Genomic DNA, 17,962 nt, shown 5'->3' with positions numbered 1-17,962 from the left:
TTGCTTCCACGCTGGAGAACCAAAATCATTTCAAGAGGAGGGCCTCCAGATCACATTGTTCACCTTGCTCTCTTTCCTTAACAGAGCATAATTCGTGTTGTTTTCCATGACCGACGCCTGCAGTACACAGAGCATCAGCAGCTCGAGGGCTGGAGGTGGAGTCGGCCTGGGGATCGCATCCTTGATATAGGTGAGACTATTTCATCTTGGTACCTGTGTAGTGTTTGAAAGCAAGGTGCTGAATGAGGTATGGGGTGTTTGCCTGTGCATTTAAGTTCTTTTATACCCTGCTCTTTTTGGAATCCTATATGTCTTTGAGTGAGAAGGAAATCTAGCACTATAGGTCCCAAATAGTTGTATCACTGGTGACTTAGCTTTTCACATGCATCATGTAATTGTATAGAGATGCTTTCTCTTCTTCAATTTAATATTTTTAAAATTTTAGGGGTTTTCTTCTACAGATATTCCACTGTCAGTTGGTATCTTAGATCCCAGAGCCAGCCCAACCCAGCTGAACACCGTTGAATTTCTGTGGGATCCATCAAAGAGAGCCTCAGCATTCATTCAGGTAAAGAGAGAAACGATATTTCTGGGGTAAATGCAACGATAACTCTCCAGGTCTTGATAAGATAAGGTAGCCAGGACATGATGAAAAGAAAAAGATGATGATAATATAAAACTCAAGTGACAATGATGTCTAATTCATTTGTAGGATATTTGCTAAACCAACTTTCTAGCTACTTGCTAGTTTTATAGGACTACATGCTACAGATAGAATTTACTTTAAAATAAATGAATCGATGTTGCTTTCTAAGCATGAGTTTCGTCTGGAGGAAACTTTTCACAACCTGTTAGTTTTGCTTGATTTCCTCTTTTATGAGCCTTTCACGTCCCAGATGCCAGCTATCTGGTTTTAATCTGTATGTGGGATGTACTTAAGTCAAAAGATGCTTTTCCTGATGTGCTGTTTCATTCTGGGCTGCTGCTGCTCCTAATTGTTTGTCCGGAGGAATAGAAACGAAAACTCATGAACCCTTCCTCTCCCTTAGTTGTCCTTTGGGACAAGACAAAACCTCTTATTCAGGCAAAATCTGAAATTCAGACTTGCACATCTTCCAACTGTCTCCAGAGATGAGCACATCTTTTCCTCCCACCCCCTACTTTTTTTCAGGTACATTGCATCAGCACAGAATTTACTCCACGAAAACATGGAGGAGAGAAAGGGGTGCCCTTCCGTGTGCAGATTGACACCTTTAAGCAAAACGAAAATGGTGAATATACAGAACACTTGCATTCTGCAAGCTGCCAGATCAAAGTGTTCAAGGTATGAAGTAGTATTAGCTTTATCAACTGGATTAAGACACAGTAACGTGCATAGATTTACATTGTATTGGAGTGATGAAAATAGCAGAGTAAAAAAATAGAGCTTTAACTGGGTGTGCTTAAGGTCTTAAACAGGGCTTGCACACAAAGTGAGCCATTGGAATGGGCTGCCCAGGGAGGTGGTGGAGTCACCGTCCCTGGAAGTGTTCAAGAGGGGACTGGACATGGCACTTGGTGCCATGGTTTAGTAGTCATGAGGTCTTGGGTGACAGGTTGGACTTGATGATCTTTGAGGTCTTTTCCAACCTTGTTGATTCTATGATTCTAAATGTTGAACTACACAGCAATTGTAGCTGAAGTCAAATGACGGCAGTGCTGCACCAAGATTTATGCCAGTCCGCAGCACCTTGAGCACTATACGAACACTGGTATATTTAGGGTATCTGCTGTGTTTTTGTGGTCTGATGTAATCAAGAAATGATGGCATCACCAGTTTCTTTGATTCAATCCTCCATGAGCCACAGGAGTATATCTGGTGATCTCAAATACCTTTTGCTTGTTGCAGCAGAGTTCCTCTCTGTGCTACCTGGAGGAGAGAGATTCAGAAAGCATCTCCGAAGCTTCTAATCTGGGCAAGGCATGCTTGTAGCCACTTAACAACCAGCTTGGAATAGATTGGTTTTCTCAAAGCATCTGCTCTCCAGTTTTGCTCCTGTGAGCAGTGCCTTTCCTCTTCTTGGAGATGTGGTGCAAATACCAGTTGAAGTGCACAACTCATGGGGCTTGTGGTCTGAAATAGTTGCCATCAAATCTCAGGACTAGCCAGACTACTTTGGAATTGCAATAGGCCTTAATAGAGGATGTCATAGAAACAGTAGAGCTACCTGACTAATATTTTTTTTCCTAGAAAACACAGATCTGATCATCTTCCATTTGTAGAGTCCCCATAAATCTGAAGGAGACTTTTATGAACAGATTAGGGAAAAAAAAAACAACCAACAACTAAAAAAATCTGTTGTCCTCTGTCTCCAAACTTGTAACACTTGGCATAAGGGAAAGCTTGTGCTTGTGCTTATAGCCTAAAGGAGCAGACAGAAAACAGAAGACTGACAGGGAAAAAATGGAGAAGAAGACCACCCAAGAGAAGGAGAAGTATCAGCCCTCCTATGAAACAACTATTCTCACAGAGGTAATGCATTTTAGACACGTTGTACTACTTCAGCATGTTGGGAGGTAGATTTGAGAGAAAATGCAGTGGAACTGAGCCCTGGAGATTGTCTTGGGAGATGTATGCCCAGATCTGATTGAAATTGAGAGTGGAGTGAAAATATAAAATGTCTCTCTATTTCGAAGTTAATAGAAGATTGTCAGTTTCTTATGTTTCAGGATATAAACCAGCCCTTAACAGCCAAGCTTTAAAGGAAGTATTTTCTCTATCTTCTGTTATGCTCCCAGGCACTTGCCGTGGCACTTAGATGCCAGTTGTATGAGGTATTTTCTTCAGAATTGTCTGGCACGAGCTCATGTTGGAGATGGAGCACTTGAACAGATGAATAGGCTGTCTAATTAAATTATTCATTTCTTTTTCTGTGAATGTGTCTATGAAGCCACTATTACATAGAAGATCTCAGAAGATTCTACCTTGTACTCTAGGAATATCTTGAAAGTCTTAGATTCTGATGCATGCGGTGTAGAAAACGTATCTATAAGATTACCCTAGGCTGCAGAATTACTAAGCAAGAGGATTCAAGACCGTGATTTAAATGTGCTGTTCCATTTCCCTATGGGAATGTCTTGCTTCTTGTTTTTGAAGGGGCTTGCTGGACTTCAAATAATGTTGCTTTCCCTCCCCCCCCCCCCTTAATTTAAATAAACTTTCTGTTTGTGAGATCCAGTCCCTCCCACTCAATTTTCCCCATATTTCCAGGAGCAACCAACATATTCTGTAACTCAATTTTTAACGAGACTCTTATGTATACAGACCTAATTCTACTGAGCTGGCAGATCCCAAAGTCTCCCTAAGAGCTCTCTGCCCTTTGACATGTTGCACAGGGAAATACGGGTTGCTAAAGAGTTAAATATTTGCTAGTGCTTGTGGAGATAATAAAATATTTGCTAGTATTTGGGGAGATGATAAACTCTGAAGCTACACTTGTCATCTTTTTATCACTGCAAACAAAGACACTACAGAGCATTTTCTTGAGCCTCTTGATGGTAGGGGGTTCTACAGGGATAGAATTCGACCGCTTACAGTGGCTTAAATTCAGAACTGAGTCACCGATTCTAGCTGGGTTACTCTGGTTTTATACTACTGTAGTGGAATATGGATTTTTGACCTGTATTTGTGAAGGCTTTTAGTAGCTTTGTGTCTGCCTGTCTTACATTTTCTCCATCTTATACCCATTTATAACTAAAGCTCTTTGACTAATAGCCAGAGATTTTAGCAGGCTGGTTCAAAGTCTGCTCTTTCGCTGGTATAAACCTGAAGTGATGCCACTGGAGTGTATTTGTCAGTCATGCCTGGATTTAATTATGGATTTATAATTGAGACCAGGGGTATTTCTGTATCATTGCTGCCTTCAGTCTGAGTTGACTTACTGGCATAGCTCTGACTTACAGCTGTGCACACTTTGGCCCAGTGTTATTTGGGGACAGGCTTTGTGAAATGGGAGAAATGTGGAATGCACAACTGGAATCAATCTGGCCCCCTGACAGCCTGCTTGGAGAGCATCATAGAAAATCCATGGCCTGCCTCCTCCTCACAGCAGGAGTGATGAACTGAAGCTAGTGGCGTGGCAACAGCATGAATGTGGTATGAGAGGAGAATCAAACCCTTTATTTCCATCCTTATGAAAGTATCACTGCTGTCTTTCTTCCAACAGTGCTCTCCCTGGCCAGATGTGCCTTATCAAATGAACAATGCTCCATCTCCAAGCTACAACAGTTCTCCCAACAGCTTCAACCTTGGAGATGGGTATGTAAAAGATCAATGCTTTATATTCCCTGTTTATATGGTAGCCTTTGTGCACATGCATTTTGTGTGTCCATGCATTTCATACTCTGGAGGAAGAGGTCAAGGATCACCCTTCCTAGAAAGGGGGAAATATTTCCCACAGATCTTTTTAAGACTCTCCATTCAGAAATTCTCTGTAATGAAGAGTATTGTTTGTGTGTCCGCTGCTTATGTGGTGGCTGGGAGATGAGTATCAGAGGAGCACCAGGGCAATTCCTGTCATGAATTTGCTCTTCTGTGGAGCTCAGAGAGCACACCATGCCCTGTGCTGACAATTCCCAGTATCTCCCGACAAGAGCATTAGAGCCTTTCAGCCTTCAATGCCTTTTCTGAGTTGGTATTTTTTTATTTCCCTTCTTTCTGGAGGTTGTTTGAGGTACTGAATTCTTAGCTGAATCGGATGTAAAGAAACAAAGGTCTAACAGGAGGCATGTTTAATTCATTAATGTAGCTGTCTTAAACAGTTTTTTACTAGTGCTGAAACACCCGAGGTGATGGCTGATGACAGAAATAGAGAGCAAGGACCCTCAGTACTTCTGAGTCCTCCCTGCAACATACTTGGGGATTTGGAATAGGCTGTTCCTCTCCTTCTCTAGGATGCTGCAGCCTTGCTGCCCTCCCTCGTAGCTTATTGATTAATCAGCATTGTATCACAAATTTTCAATGAGTAACCTCAACCTATGAATGAGGATGAACACTGAAATCATAAAAATTGGTGTTGATAAAGAGGTCTGTTGAGCATTTTCTTCCAGTGGTGGGTTACTAACCAGCTGGAAAATCCTTGACACACTTGAGTCCTGTCTGTGTCTTAGGAGGGTTTAGTAGAAATGTGGTTTTGTGTAATATAGTTAAATTGCAATTTACTGTGTTAAAGATAACATCAGGGTTGAATGATAAGGTCCTTGATTCACATTTTGTGGAGAATCATTATTAGACAGTGGATTTAGTTAGGGGGTTTCTGGCTTGTAGAAATTTTTAATTCAGCCACCCAGTAGATCACAACTTCCTTTCTTAGACAGTGTCCCATTAGTAGATCTCTGGCATAGAAAACATCAATGAGATCAGTAGGATCAGTAGACTGAGTTTTTCTCTGTGTTGAGTGAAATCTCAACTGGCCAACAAAATGCTGAAGTAGTGATTTACTATTTTTCTTTCCATTTTTTCCCCCCTTCCTTCTTTTCTTTGCCCAGAGTTTGGGCACTTTAAAAAAAAGAAAATCTGATAGAGAAAAAAGCCAAGTTGGTGTGTTACTTGTGATAGCTGAGTCAAATGGAGGAGGGGGAAGAGGATGGACACTGCAATGTCAAATTTAAAATAATGTTTTCTTTCTCTTCCACCTTTTATATAATTTTTTTTTTAGCAACAGTTCTCCAACGCACCAAGTGGAGCTCCTGCCTCCCACCAATGATGTAAGTACTTGAGATCATGTTAATGTGGTGCTTTTCTTTTTTAGGACACTGGTGAACAGTTCATTTCAAGACCTTCTTATTCTTTTTGCAATGTAGCATCTCCTTCCTTCTGCTTCTATTCAAGATGCTCAGCAGTGGCTTCATCGTAATAGGTTCTCTCCATTCTGTAGACTCTTCTCAAGTTTTTCGGGTGAGTTTAAAGAGTCCAATTATTTTCTCTTTATTCTCTTTTGTAGGTGCAGCTCATGCTTCATATCAATAGCATCTGCTGCTGGCCATTTTTGATGGAATTACTGGTCTGATCCAGTGTGGTTGTTCTTAGATTAGTTAGCATTTCCCAAGACAGTTTGGAAGAGAATAAGTTAAGATGCAAGAGACCTCTTGAGTTCATTAGGTGTAAATCCCTGCTTATGCAGCTGTGTTTGAGTATCTCCAGGGTTGGAAATTCCACAGTCTCTCTAAGAAACCTTTTGAAAAACTTGTCTGCTCTCACAGTGAAGAAGTTATTCCTTATACCTAACAAGTGTTTCCCACCTTCCTCCTTCTGTCTGCTGCCTCTCTCTCTGTGTGCCTGTGAGAATGGGCTGGCTCCATCTGCATCTCCACCTTCACTGTACCCTCCCATTACGTAGTTGTACACAACAGGATGGCAGAAGGGGGAATTGTTAAAGATGTTGAAGCCTTGAGGAGCCTCTCTGACATGCAACATGGTTAAATAACCTGGTGAACATGTCAGTCACAGAAGATTGGACCACTTAATGGCCAGTGTTAAATAGCTTGTCTCTGAGTTGGCTAGAATATCTTCCAGTGCAGCACTGCTCTTGTGAAAGCTTCTGCCTCTCTGTCTCATAATGACTGATTTCCAGTGTACACATTTCTGAATTTGCAACTTGTCTAGGCAAATCTGTCTGATTTAGCTTTGTGGATTCTCTCCCCTTGCCTTTTCCTGCTGCCCATACACACAATTCGGAAGCTAAGATTTGCTTAACTTCTGAAAAAAAATCAATTTGAAATATGTAGGTGCTGACTTACTGAAGATGTCCAAAGAAGATTTTGTTCAAATCTGTGGGCCTGCTGATGGAATTCGACTCTTCAATGCCATCAAAGGAAGGTTTGTACTTCTTCCTTCCTATTCTGTTTTTAATAGCAGCTTCCCTTGGTAATTTCAGAGTTAACTAGAAGTTAATCCTGGAGCTGGAGCATTTAGACTTCCTTTTAACACTTCAGAGAGATTATATCAGAAGTTGGAGAACATGTTAGTAATCAAATCCAAGCACAGCTCAGAAATGTTGCCAAAATGAGGCAGCATAATGTGGATCTCCAGTGGTTAATTTACTACCGGCTGGTAGCTTCCATGCACCTCGTTTGAGACACAGCCTACAATACCCTGTGTTGCATCTTCATCACAGGTAACAAACTAACCAATCAACCAACCTCTGGAGCTTCAGATGACTCAAACTTAATTTTATTGAAATAATAGTGAATTCTACATCTGGGCAGGATTCAGATCAGTAGAAGCAGGATTCAGATCAGTAAAGGCAGGTCTGATGCACTGCTTAGCAAGTGCTGTAAACTGTTTGTTCTTATCACATCTGGAAAAGATTAAGGGTTGTCTGCCCTGTACCGCTGCCTTTTGGGGGGGCTTTTGATAGACCATCTGACATCTAGTCACCATCATCAAGACTATCCTTTAGTTGAGAATTTATGCACAGCTTGAATGATCTCTTGTTGTTTGATAGCTGACTGGAAGAATTTTAGGTGTACTAAATAACTCACTACTCTATTTATTTATTTAATAATCCATAGAAATGTAAGGCCCAAGATGACAATTTATGTCTGTCAAGAACCAGAGCAAAACAGGTCTCATCTCCACCAGAAAAGAGAAAATGGAGATGGCAGTCTTTGTGGTAAGTTTTTGTATATAAAGTTTGTTAAGCACTTACATGGTCGGAGCGCTGCTTTCTGCCTGAGTTCCTGCATGGGACATCTTGATGTCCTGAGTGTTTAAAGAGGTCCTGTTTATCCCAGCTTTGGCCAGTTTGCAGATTCCAACTGCTACTGTCTGCATGGAGAGCAGACCCAACTTACAAGCTACCTGCACAATGCCATATCAAAATCTTCAGTTAATTCTTAATAGGGTCCACAGCATTTAAAACTACCTCCTGTCCCCAGTATGCTTTAGATTACAGCTTGTTTTAAAGTATCCTGGGAAATGGAAGATCAGTATGTCTTAAATTAAGGTCTTGGAAGTTGGAAGCTTTTGGGGGCTCACTGCTCTTTTATCTCTTTCTTACGACATGATGTATGATAAAATAAGAATAGAGATTGTCCTTAGTTCTTGTACATAGTATTAGCCAGGCACAGCTTTTCTACCTGTCTCTATCATTTGGATTGGATTTAAAAATATAATACTGTCATCTATAGTGCTTTGATACATTGTAGTCTTGAGTTTGTGCTTCTGGAATAACATCTTATCAAAGACTACTTTTGTGGGGCATATTATCATGTGCTTTGCTATTTATCATAGAATCAACAAGGTTGGAAAAGACTTCAAAGATCATCAAGTCCAACCTGTCATCCAAGACTTCATGACTACTAGACCATGGCACCAAGTGCCATGTCCAATCCACTCTTGAACACCTCCAGGGATGGTGACTCCACCACCTCCCTGGGCAACCCTTTCAAATGGCTAACAACTCTCTTTATGAAGAACTTTCTCCTCATCTCAAGCCTAAACTTCCTCTGGTGCAGCTTGAGACTGTGTCCTCTTGTTCTGGTGCTGGTTGCTTGAGAGAAGAGACCAACCCCCTCCTGGCTACAACCACCCTTCAGGTAGTTGTAGAGAGCAATAACGTCTCCCCTGAACCTCTTCTCCAGGCTAAGCAACCCCAGCTCCTTCAGCCTCTCCTCACAGGGCTGTGCTCAAGGCCTCTCACCAGCCTCGTTGCCCTTCTCTGGACATGTTCAAGAGTCTCAGTATCCTTCTTAAATTGGCCCAGAACTGGACACAGTACTCGAGGTGTGGCCTAACCAGTGCTGAGTACAGGGGCACAATGACTTCCCTGCTCTTGCTCTACTTCAAAATATCAAAATCAGTAAATGTAGATTATCCAAAAGTATTAAAATCTGTATGAAAAGATTTTTTTTAATGCCCCATAATATATGCTCTCATTAGTCTCTTTGTTTTCTCCTGGGCAAAAGCCATGTGTGCTTTTATTGCCCACTGGATATTTTTGTAGAGATCATCAATCTGGTATTTAGGAGCTGATTTGAAGGTACTAAGTTTTTGGTGGTTGTTTTTTTGTCTGTCAGGATTTGAACCGTTGTCTTATACCCATTTGGTTGTTGATATTGTGCGTCTTGGTGTTACCTGTAGTTACTATTCCGTAGTTACTATTACTATTCTATCACTTTCAACTTGTTGCAGTATATCATGCAATCTTCTTGGAAGAACTGACCACGCTGGAATTAATTGAGAAGATTGCAAACTTGTACAGCATTTCTCCACAGCAGATAAATCGAATCTATCGGCAGGGACCCACAGGGATCCATGTATTAGTGAGCAATGAGGTAAGGGGTTAATGCAAAGAGCTGTTACAATTGTTAGATGGCCATTTAAATTATGGAATGAATCTTCAGAAAGGCTTTGCAAGGTTACTAATCCAAACAAGTTAAAGCAAATTCTTAAAGGAAGTCCTTCACGCATATAATTGATTTTGGTGTGGCTTTAAGACCTTTGTTTTGTAAGTCAATCCTTTATTTTAACAAAGCACATTGAAATTGATCATTTCCTTTTCATGTTGGCTACTTGAATTTTAAAATGAGGATGTAAAGCAAGAATCTTTAAAACTAAATAGGAAGGCTTCCTGAAGAATAGAATAGAATAGACCAGGTTGGAAGAGACCTTCGAAAGAAAACCAGTTTGAAAAGCTATAGGGAAAATCTGTTTTATGCTTTGAGCAGTGATTACAGTCACTGTGTCAGTCTGTGCTGGGTAGGTGTACACTGTAATTTAATGGACCTCTGCTAGCTGTTTGTGTCCCTTTATATGATGGCTTGGTTTAGTCCATTCCATTAACTTGCAGGTTAATAGTGAGTTGCCCTTCTTCCTCTTTTCCCCCCACTAAATTACCTACTCATTCATGCACCAGAATCGCTTAAGGAGCTTCATTTATAAGAAACACTGTTAAAACAAATGGAGCAGAGCATAGGTCTCAACTGGAGCCTAAATTGAAGGCTGTAATGCTTATTTCTAAAGTCTCCTTGCTATTTCAGCCTGATTAAATCTGAAACCTTAATGCTTTATGGATGTAAAGCGCTTGGAGGCAACTCTTGGTAGGGGAATCACCTGAACCAACTTAGGTATAAGGCTTTAAGTATTTATTTAAGTCAATTATTAACAATGCCTATTGCCTTTTTAAATATTTTTTTTTCTTGTTCTAGTACTATAGTGGCAAGAGTGAGGCATTCTATGAATGTACTTCATGCATCGTTAGGCACAGACACACAGACTGGCTGGTGAAGTTTGATTTGCAGGAGCAAGGGGTGGATGTTAAAGCCAAAAGAAAATAGGAAGATTAGTCTAAGTTAGAAAGGGTATTTGGTGTGAGAAGTTACAGCTGGAGAGTGCTCTCCTTGAATACTATTTAATAGCTAGGAGAAGGCTTTTGCTTAAAGCTGTATTTTCTGAGGTGATCAGAGAGGTTTTAGACACCTGCCTCTGAAGTTTCATGCCCACCATCTGCTTCAACTGTATGAGACACCTCACGGAAGTGATTCTCCTCCTCTGTTCCACAAGAGCTGCTCCAAGATGGGAAGAGGGGAGGAAGCATTGACTGAGGATGAAGCTTAAATGAGCATTTCAGATTGGATCAAAAGTCAGCTGAAACTTATTTTAGTTAGGGGCCTCACTCGAAGCTGCATCTGTTCTAAAAATCTAGTTGTTTCTCATGAATAGCTCAAATAGCTTTAGATACTAATCTTGTTTCTCATGATCTGCCTTGCCTCTTCTAGCAGTTTCATTAAGATTCCTGTGCCTTGACAAAATACAAACAAGTAAATGATTCCTGCAAGCCCAGTATCTGTACTGGTCAAAATAATCATGTGAACACTACTGAAATGGCTTTTCAGTAGCAGTATTCCTTTATTTAGGAAGGAGTCGCTTTCTCAGAGCTGACTGGATGTTATTTTAAATGCTAATTAAGCTCAACTGAACTTCATCATTCAGCTGAATGTGTATTGCTGTTAGATTTTAGGAGAGGAACTGTCTTAATCCACTCTAAACCAGCATACTCTCACAGAAGAGTACAGCTCTTAATACACTAACTGGAGTGGTGTAAGAACTTGCAGGATCAAGAGCTTCTGAGAGATGATAAAATGCTGAATAAGCTAGATCAGTTCCAGGCAAGCACTTTAGTATAGAATAGAATAGAAGCAGAGTAGCAGCTGCAAGGACCTTAATTAATCAATCATGTGTTTTAATAATCTTATGGGCAGGTTTACTCAGGTCTGTGTAGGACTAGACATAGAATGTTGTTTGGTACCTCTCCTCTGAAGTCTATACTGGTGCTGAAAGAAACTGGACTATAATTGCTAAAAATATTTTGTGTTGGCTTTTCTTCCTTTTGCCCTTCAGATGGTACAAAACTTCCAAGATGAATCTTGTTTTGTTATCAGCACACTAAAAGGTATGTACTGCTGCTGTTATTACATGTGGCTGTAAAGATAACTTCTCCTTTCAGTTGCACAAGACGTTATCACAAACTCAGTGCCGTTATCCTGAGCAGATAAGTAATCTAATTCAGTGCAACTTAAGGTGTTCTATCAGCTTACACTAGACTGATAGGCTGATTGATCTGTGCTTTCTTCTCAGTTGCACTGTTATAAAACTGTCATAAATCCATTGATACCAGTGACATAAATGAGAAGCGAACCTCTAATAAAATGATAAAAGATGACCATTAGTATGTTTTCTTTTATGCAAATGCTTTGGCCTAGATTTTCAACCATGATTTTTCATAAGTGGATTGTGGAACAAGAGTACAAACTATTGCAAACTGCTTAAGAAAATCTGAAGTTCTGTGCTGTTTTCTAAGAGCAATGGAAAAACGCTTTGCATTTCTTTATTACAGCTGAAAGCAATGACGGCTACCACATCATTTTAAAATGACCATACTGCACAGAAAGACTTTAACAGCCTAAAATTTAGTGCCTCGCTGACATTGCTACATCCTAGACTGGAAACATGAAGAATCTTCTGGATAAAATGCTCTTCTGAACTAAGAATTACCAAACAGCTTAAGGAAGAACTCGCTTTTACAGATACATGTTTTTACTGATGTGAGGTTTTGGTTTTTTGGGGTGTTTTGTTGTTGGTGGTTGTCTTTTTTTTTGAAGCTGGAGCTGAGAACATCCTCAAAGCTCATACATGTCTCTTCCTCCTTCAGTCTTAAAAATTGTGCAGGTTTCTGATTATTACTTAGAAACATCTGCCTTGTACTAAAGGGAAATGGGAAAAAAAACCCAAACCCAAACCAAACCCCAATTCCCTAGATCCTTCATGGTTGGATGAATTGATTTATTTAGTGTTCTGAGTGCTCTCTTGCTTTTAACACACACCCTGTTGCTGATGGACATAGGCTCCCTGGGGCTCTTGTTTTACTCTTTGAGGTGGAAGGCTTGAGACTACATCTGAAAACAGATTGGGAAATGGAGAGGATGGATGTAGTGCTCAGCCCTCACCCAGAGGGTCAACCCTGAAGGCCCACTCTTAGCTGTTCTCCACCTGTAGCATGCTCAAAGTCCAGAGACCTTGATCTCTCCTGACAGAGGTTCTGTTATACCCATTAAACAGATTAGTTCTGTGGGATTCAAAGGAGGATCAACACTCTGAGGCAGCATATTATGTCTTTAGAATAGTCTCCTTGAACAGAGTGCATGAAGGTTTTCTGAGGAAATGTTTTGGACATTGGAAGTTATAGAGTTCACAACAAATTCATACTATGGATTTATTCTACTCTGCAAAGCATAGAGCAGCAGCTCTTCTTACTTTAACTGGGAATTAGGTTTTATAATCCTAATAACTTTTCCTTCTGTTACTAAGTAAAACTGAGTTTTGATTGAGTCCAGGTAACAGATCATCTTAGTTGCTGCTTCTTATAGCCTTGCTATTTCACTCTTGACTCCTGTTTCAAATATCTGCAACTATGGTCAGCTCCACCCTCCCTTGGACTTTTGGGATACCAGCCAGGTTCCACTAAGCTGAAAAAGTGGCTTCCACTGATTTCAAAGGCAAACTGGATCACACCCTTCTTGCATGGAGTCATGGCACTTTTGGCAGCTAATAAGGCTATTCCCCAAACTGAGTGTCCATAGAGCATCCAGTTGTGATACTTGAACATTGAATTTCACCATGAGCTGACATGGGAAGCTGAAATACCAAAAATTTTCCTGAAATGTAAATTTTTTTTAAAAAAAAAGAAAAGAAAAGAAAAGAAATTGTCAGCTGGAAAATGCTGAATAAAATGTTCAAGCCTTTTGGAATGGAAACATTAATTAAATCCATTTGGCCCTTAAAGCAGCGTCAGTGTGAGCTACTGTTGCAGACCTTAGAAATTACCATTCCACTGCCTTGCTCGCCATCTCTCCCCTGGGGCCAAGTTCTTTGGCAGGGTGACAGATCCCATGATGCTCTTACCATGGGTTAGTCAAAGAGGGAATGCGTCATGAAGGCTGGAGGGCTGCCCAGAAGCCCAGCCTTCTGGGAAAGAGAGGGACATGGAGCCCCTGAGTTACAGCTCCCAGCTGACACCAGAGGAATTCGGACAGACATGGACGGATATTTTTCTGACAAGGATGATGTGTTTCAAGTTTTCCCAACAGAAATAAACATCAAAATATTGAGAAGAGCAATCTTTTTTTCATTAAATGCATCAAGTTTTTGTGCAAGAAAAAAAAAAATAATAATTCCACCCATCTCCCCCAATTTAATGTGTTTTGTGTTTTTCAACAAAAATAATACTAGAATAGAAAAATCATGTTACAATGGGAAAACCTTCAGCCAACTCAGCTAATTGAGTAAAAGTTCCTACTTAGGCATGATCTTGCTCAACTGGCTGTCCTGGATGCTCTATGAATTGTAGTGTTTCTCCAAAAAGCATACTCAGGCTTTAGGACATGGCAGTTCCTCCCACTTGAACTGGAGGAGCTTGAAGTGTCTGGATGAGGACCAGGTTGTGTAGGTGAGGAGGTTGTAAGTAGTCTCCTGACACAGAGAGGAGCTCGCAGCGCTTTAGGGGAGAAAGGTGTTTGTGGCAGGTGGAAAACGCCATCTTTTTGAGAGGAAGTTGACATCCTGTCAAGATTAACTTTGCCTTGGTGTCTGTATCACCTCCCTGGCTTTGCAGCCTGCTCTGCACTGCCTACATATGGAGGGAGGCAGCTGAGGACTGTCCATCCCTGGGCTCTGAGGTATCCGGGTCGTGGACACACAGTTACAGCTGCCTTCCAAAATGGAATTCTGCCTGGTTTTGTGTGTAGGTGGTCCCTACCAGGAGCTCTTTGGTTGATTTTGTGGAAAGAGCTTTGGAAGATACATGTTGGCTGTGTTTTCTCCTCCTGTTTTTTAATACTGGCCCAATATATGGTATGGTTGCTGTTGATGAGAAGGGTTTAAAAAAAAAAAAAGACATTGGAGTTGCCAGAAGTGTAACCTGTGCTGTATCCACTTCATGTGACAGCCCTGTAATTCAGGGGGCACAGCAGCACAGAACCACAAACAGCAGTGTGAAGATAGAGGAGAGATAATTTTGCTCCCAGAGTTAGGAACTGAGAACTGTTTGTTTGTTTGTTTGTTTAAAACAACAACAACAAAAACCCACCTGGGTTTTGATTACTTCAAAAGCAAACCTTACCTGTAAGGAATTGTATGCCAAAGTTCTTCTAGGGTCTCAGTATGCTTGTTTATTGATTTTGAACAAAAAATTAACTCTTTTAGGGCCTTGTTATATTTAGATTAAAAATAAAACAAAGTAATACAAAATTTACACTGATATGGGGGTGAATTTGACCATATATCTTGACCTTTCCATGATGTAGGAAGGTATACCACAGTAAACAACCCCATAGGTTATAAATACTGTCCTACTGAGTGGGCTTTAAGGTTTTATCTACATTAGTCCATTTACAAAGCTTTATGTAAATTTAATCTGTGTGTAAGGCCTCCACATAACAGGCCTTGTTCTAAGCCTTGTTGACCCTCTGCAGACACAGTGGAAATTTGGAGGATTGTGGTCAAGTAACATACGGGCCTGTGAAGACACAGCACAGCCAGTTAGGTATCTAAGGGAATGTCAGGTTATTTCAACATAGAGTATCTCGAGTTGTAAGGGACCCATGAAGATCCTTGAGTCCAACTCCCCGTGCCTTGTAGGACTACCTAAAACTAAACCGTGTGACTAAGAGCAATATCCAGATGCTCCTTGACCTCTGAGTCTTGGTGTCATGACAGCTTCCCTGGGGAGCTGGTTTCAGTGGTTGATCACACTCTTGGTGGAGAACCTTTTCACTCTGGACATTAGGAAAGTATGTTGCACCCTTTGCCCATGTTGCATGATGCTGTGTAACCAACCAGTTCTTGTATGTGGGCAAGATGGACGTGAATCATCATGGCTGGGTGCTTAGTGCAAGTGGTCAGAGCAACGTTGGTATGAGATTGGACTGCTGACAGACCTTCCCCTCTGTCTCCCAAAAACATAAAAGCAAACCTTTGCCTTGTTGAAGGTGGTGAGTTTGTCTATGCAGGAACCAAGCAAAGACTTTGGGATTTGTTAGTGGCTTATGTGAGGGATGAGAGAGACTTGTCCTGTCTGTAAACAGCAGGTAATCTTAGACTCTCTTTGTGTTTAGAGGAGCTGCTATCTCTGGAGAGACTGGTTTGCCCTGTTTGAAGATCCAACAGCCTCCAGAAGGAAGCTTTTGCTTCCTCAATACTGGAGGAGACACAAATGATCAGTCAGGGCTAGATGTCTAAATTCTAGATAACCTAAAGTGTAAGAGGGATGAGTAGCTCCCTCTCATCTGCATGTCCAGAAGAGGTTTGCATTTATTTTACTCTGAAGTGCCTGTTACATTTATTCTTGCCTCTTTTGTTGTTGCTGTTTCTTTCTTTTTCTTTTTTTTCTTTCTTCCAAGTAACAAATAAAGCCTCCTGCTCCAAGTGATTTAAATCAGACATTTTTAAGCTTTATATGTAAAATTTGTACATCAGACTTTTAAATAAGTCTGGATTTTAGGATGACAGTGAATAGCATGACATCACAAACTGTCCAGCTCTTAGGCTGGATGTGTGGTGACAGTCACTGTGAGAAGAAGGGAGCTTGCTGGGGATGAAAGAGCAGAACCATGATGTGTTTCGAACTAATATGACTCCAGCCAGTACTGCAAAGTATAACCCTGAGTTCTTGTCAGATACAGAATGGCTGTTTGAAATTATTACATGAATTGTGGTGTTTTCTTTGACAACTAAGCAAATTGATACAGATCAGTTAATAGGACTCTGGTGGTGATCTGAGAACTCATAGAAGTGCCTGTGCCCATGATATGCAAGGAAGGAGCAGATAACGTGGTGATAGAAATTTGTGCCATCTGCCTGAGGTGGCAGGACTGGTGTTATGGAAGTTAAAGCTCCTGTTCTTTCAGCTGACCCTGCTTGGCAATAGGCTGAAATAGAAATATTAATTCAGTCTGGAATGTATTGGAGTTCTCATTGTCTTGGTGTGAAATGTAATGGGCTGAAGTTTCAGGACTTGGAGGTGGTAAAAGGATTCTTGCAGTTGAGAAGTGTTCAATGGCACTCTTTATAATGTAACATATACATATTTATGCATATATATACACATACATACTGTACTGTATCAACACATATATGTGCCGAGTACTTGTGTTCTTTGGCTTTAACTGGTACTCTGCTTTGTTTAATTGCAGTTCAATAAAAACAGACTCTGGTTGATCAAGCTTTGAAACCCAGCCATTTCTTGGGTAGAAATGTGAAAGTCCAAGGAGCGACTCTAGGTGATTTGGGCAGAGTACACTTGGAGTGATGTAAATTTAATGGATTTCTGCAATATAAATCCCAGACCTTAGTGAAGACAAGCATATTCTTACACTAACACTGCAGTTCTATATTGCAGCTTCTGAAAATTAGTTAGAGTAAAAGAGAACTAGATTGTCCGACGCTTTGTAAACTAGTAAGAGCTACTCCCTAAGCAGAACAACCATACGATGACTTTCCTAGCTCGATGTTGTATTGCTTAAGCATTGGCTGTAATTCTGACAATCAGCTGGTCGATGACTGGGACAGGGTTTGGGGTTTTTTTTTTTGTCTGTTTCTGGTTTTGGTTTTGACTGTTCTCAAAGAAATGCTTGTATTCAGACTGTAGTTTCTCCTTCTCCTCCAGTTATGAAATGGTTCCACTTTATGCTACTAGTTTTCCTAAGATTAACATCTGTTTGACAGCACAGGGTACTCAAGGTGGGAAGTGTTTGGCCTTGATTGTCGTGACTGCAGTTGAATACAAGAAGGCAGACTGGAGATTTATCTTAAAATCCTTGCCTCTCTTTAAAAAGTAGATTAAGCTGGTGCCTAATTTCTTGTGTGTTTCTGATTAGTACTTTTTTCTTTCCTTTTTTTTTTTTTTTCTCCTTTTGCTAGTCTCTCAAAATTCTTCTGCTCCCTGAAGGGGGGACACATTGCTGAGCAGCTTGTGTCCAACATTTTTAAGCAGCCTGCTGTTGTTCTAGTTTGCTTGGGGTGAGTGTTTACCTTCCAGAGGGCTAGGGGAGTCACCTCTTCACTGACAATGCAGCCATTCGAGACAGCTGTCGGCTTGATTGGGTGAGGGCAGGTGGAGGTGGGTTGATTGGGGACTGAGGCATACCAGTTGTGAGTAAATACTGCCACACTCTTTGTCTTTCCTTTTGTTGGTTTTTGGGTGTGTTGGTTTTTTTTGGTGTTTGTTTTTTTTTTTTTTTTAAATTTGTACATGAATAATAATTAAAAAGCATATTTTGCACTGGCTCTTGTACTGTTGTGCAGAAGAAATCTGTATCTAGAATCTGTGCTCCAGTCAAAATGCAAATAAACCTGTTTGTAAGAAGCATGGGTTTTGTCTCTCCTTTGCTTGGCATGGGTGGGCACAGGAGAGCCTTGGCATGCCTC

At 40.7% G+C, this 17,962-nt stretch overlaps 1 protein-coding gene across 1 annotated transcript in view; it reads left to right on the top strand.

Annotated features, from left to right (window-relative positions):
• TFCP2L1 (transcription factor CP2 like 1) overlaps window positions 1-12,692 on the top strand; it is a 36,040-nt gene extending 23,348 nt beyond the window's left edge. The window contains exons 4-15 of the mRNA XM_009911124.2: window positions 85-190; window positions 462-568; window positions 1,172-1,324; window positions 2,402-2,512; window positions 4,206-4,297; window positions 5,697-5,745; window positions 5,842-5,935; window positions 6,766-6,856; window positions 7,552-7,652; window positions 9,173-9,315; window positions 11,381-11,432; window positions 11,877-12,692. Coding sequence (XP_009909426.1) covers window positions 85-190; window positions 462-568; window positions 1,172-1,324; window positions 2,402-2,512; window positions 4,206-4,297; window positions 5,697-5,745; window positions 5,842-5,935; window positions 6,766-6,856; window positions 7,552-7,652; window positions 9,173-9,315; window positions 11,381-11,432; window positions 11,877-11,914 — 1,137 coding nt within the window. The 3' untranslated portion in view covers window positions 11,915-12,692. The remainder of the gene's footprint in view (window positions 1-84; window positions 191-461; window positions 569-1,171; window positions 1,325-2,401; window positions 2,513-4,205; window positions 4,298-5,696; window positions 5,746-5,841; window positions 5,936-6,765; window positions 6,857-7,551; window positions 7,653-9,172; window positions 9,316-11,380; window positions 11,433-11,876) is intronic.
• The last annotated feature ends 5,270 nt before the right edge of the window (window positions 12,693-17,962 follow it).

The sequence above is a fragment of the Dryobates pubescens genome, chromosome 2 (genome assembly GCF_014839835.1).
Source record: "Dryobates pubescens isolate bDryPub1 chromosome 2, bDryPub1.pri, whole genome shotgun sequence".
In the NCBI taxonomy this organism is placed as follows: Eukaryota; Metazoa; Chordata; class Aves; order Piciformes; family Picidae; genus Dryobates; species Dryobates pubescens.
The sequence above is the reverse complement of the archived record's forward strand: the minus strand, read 5'-3'. Positions and strand labels throughout refer to the sequence as shown.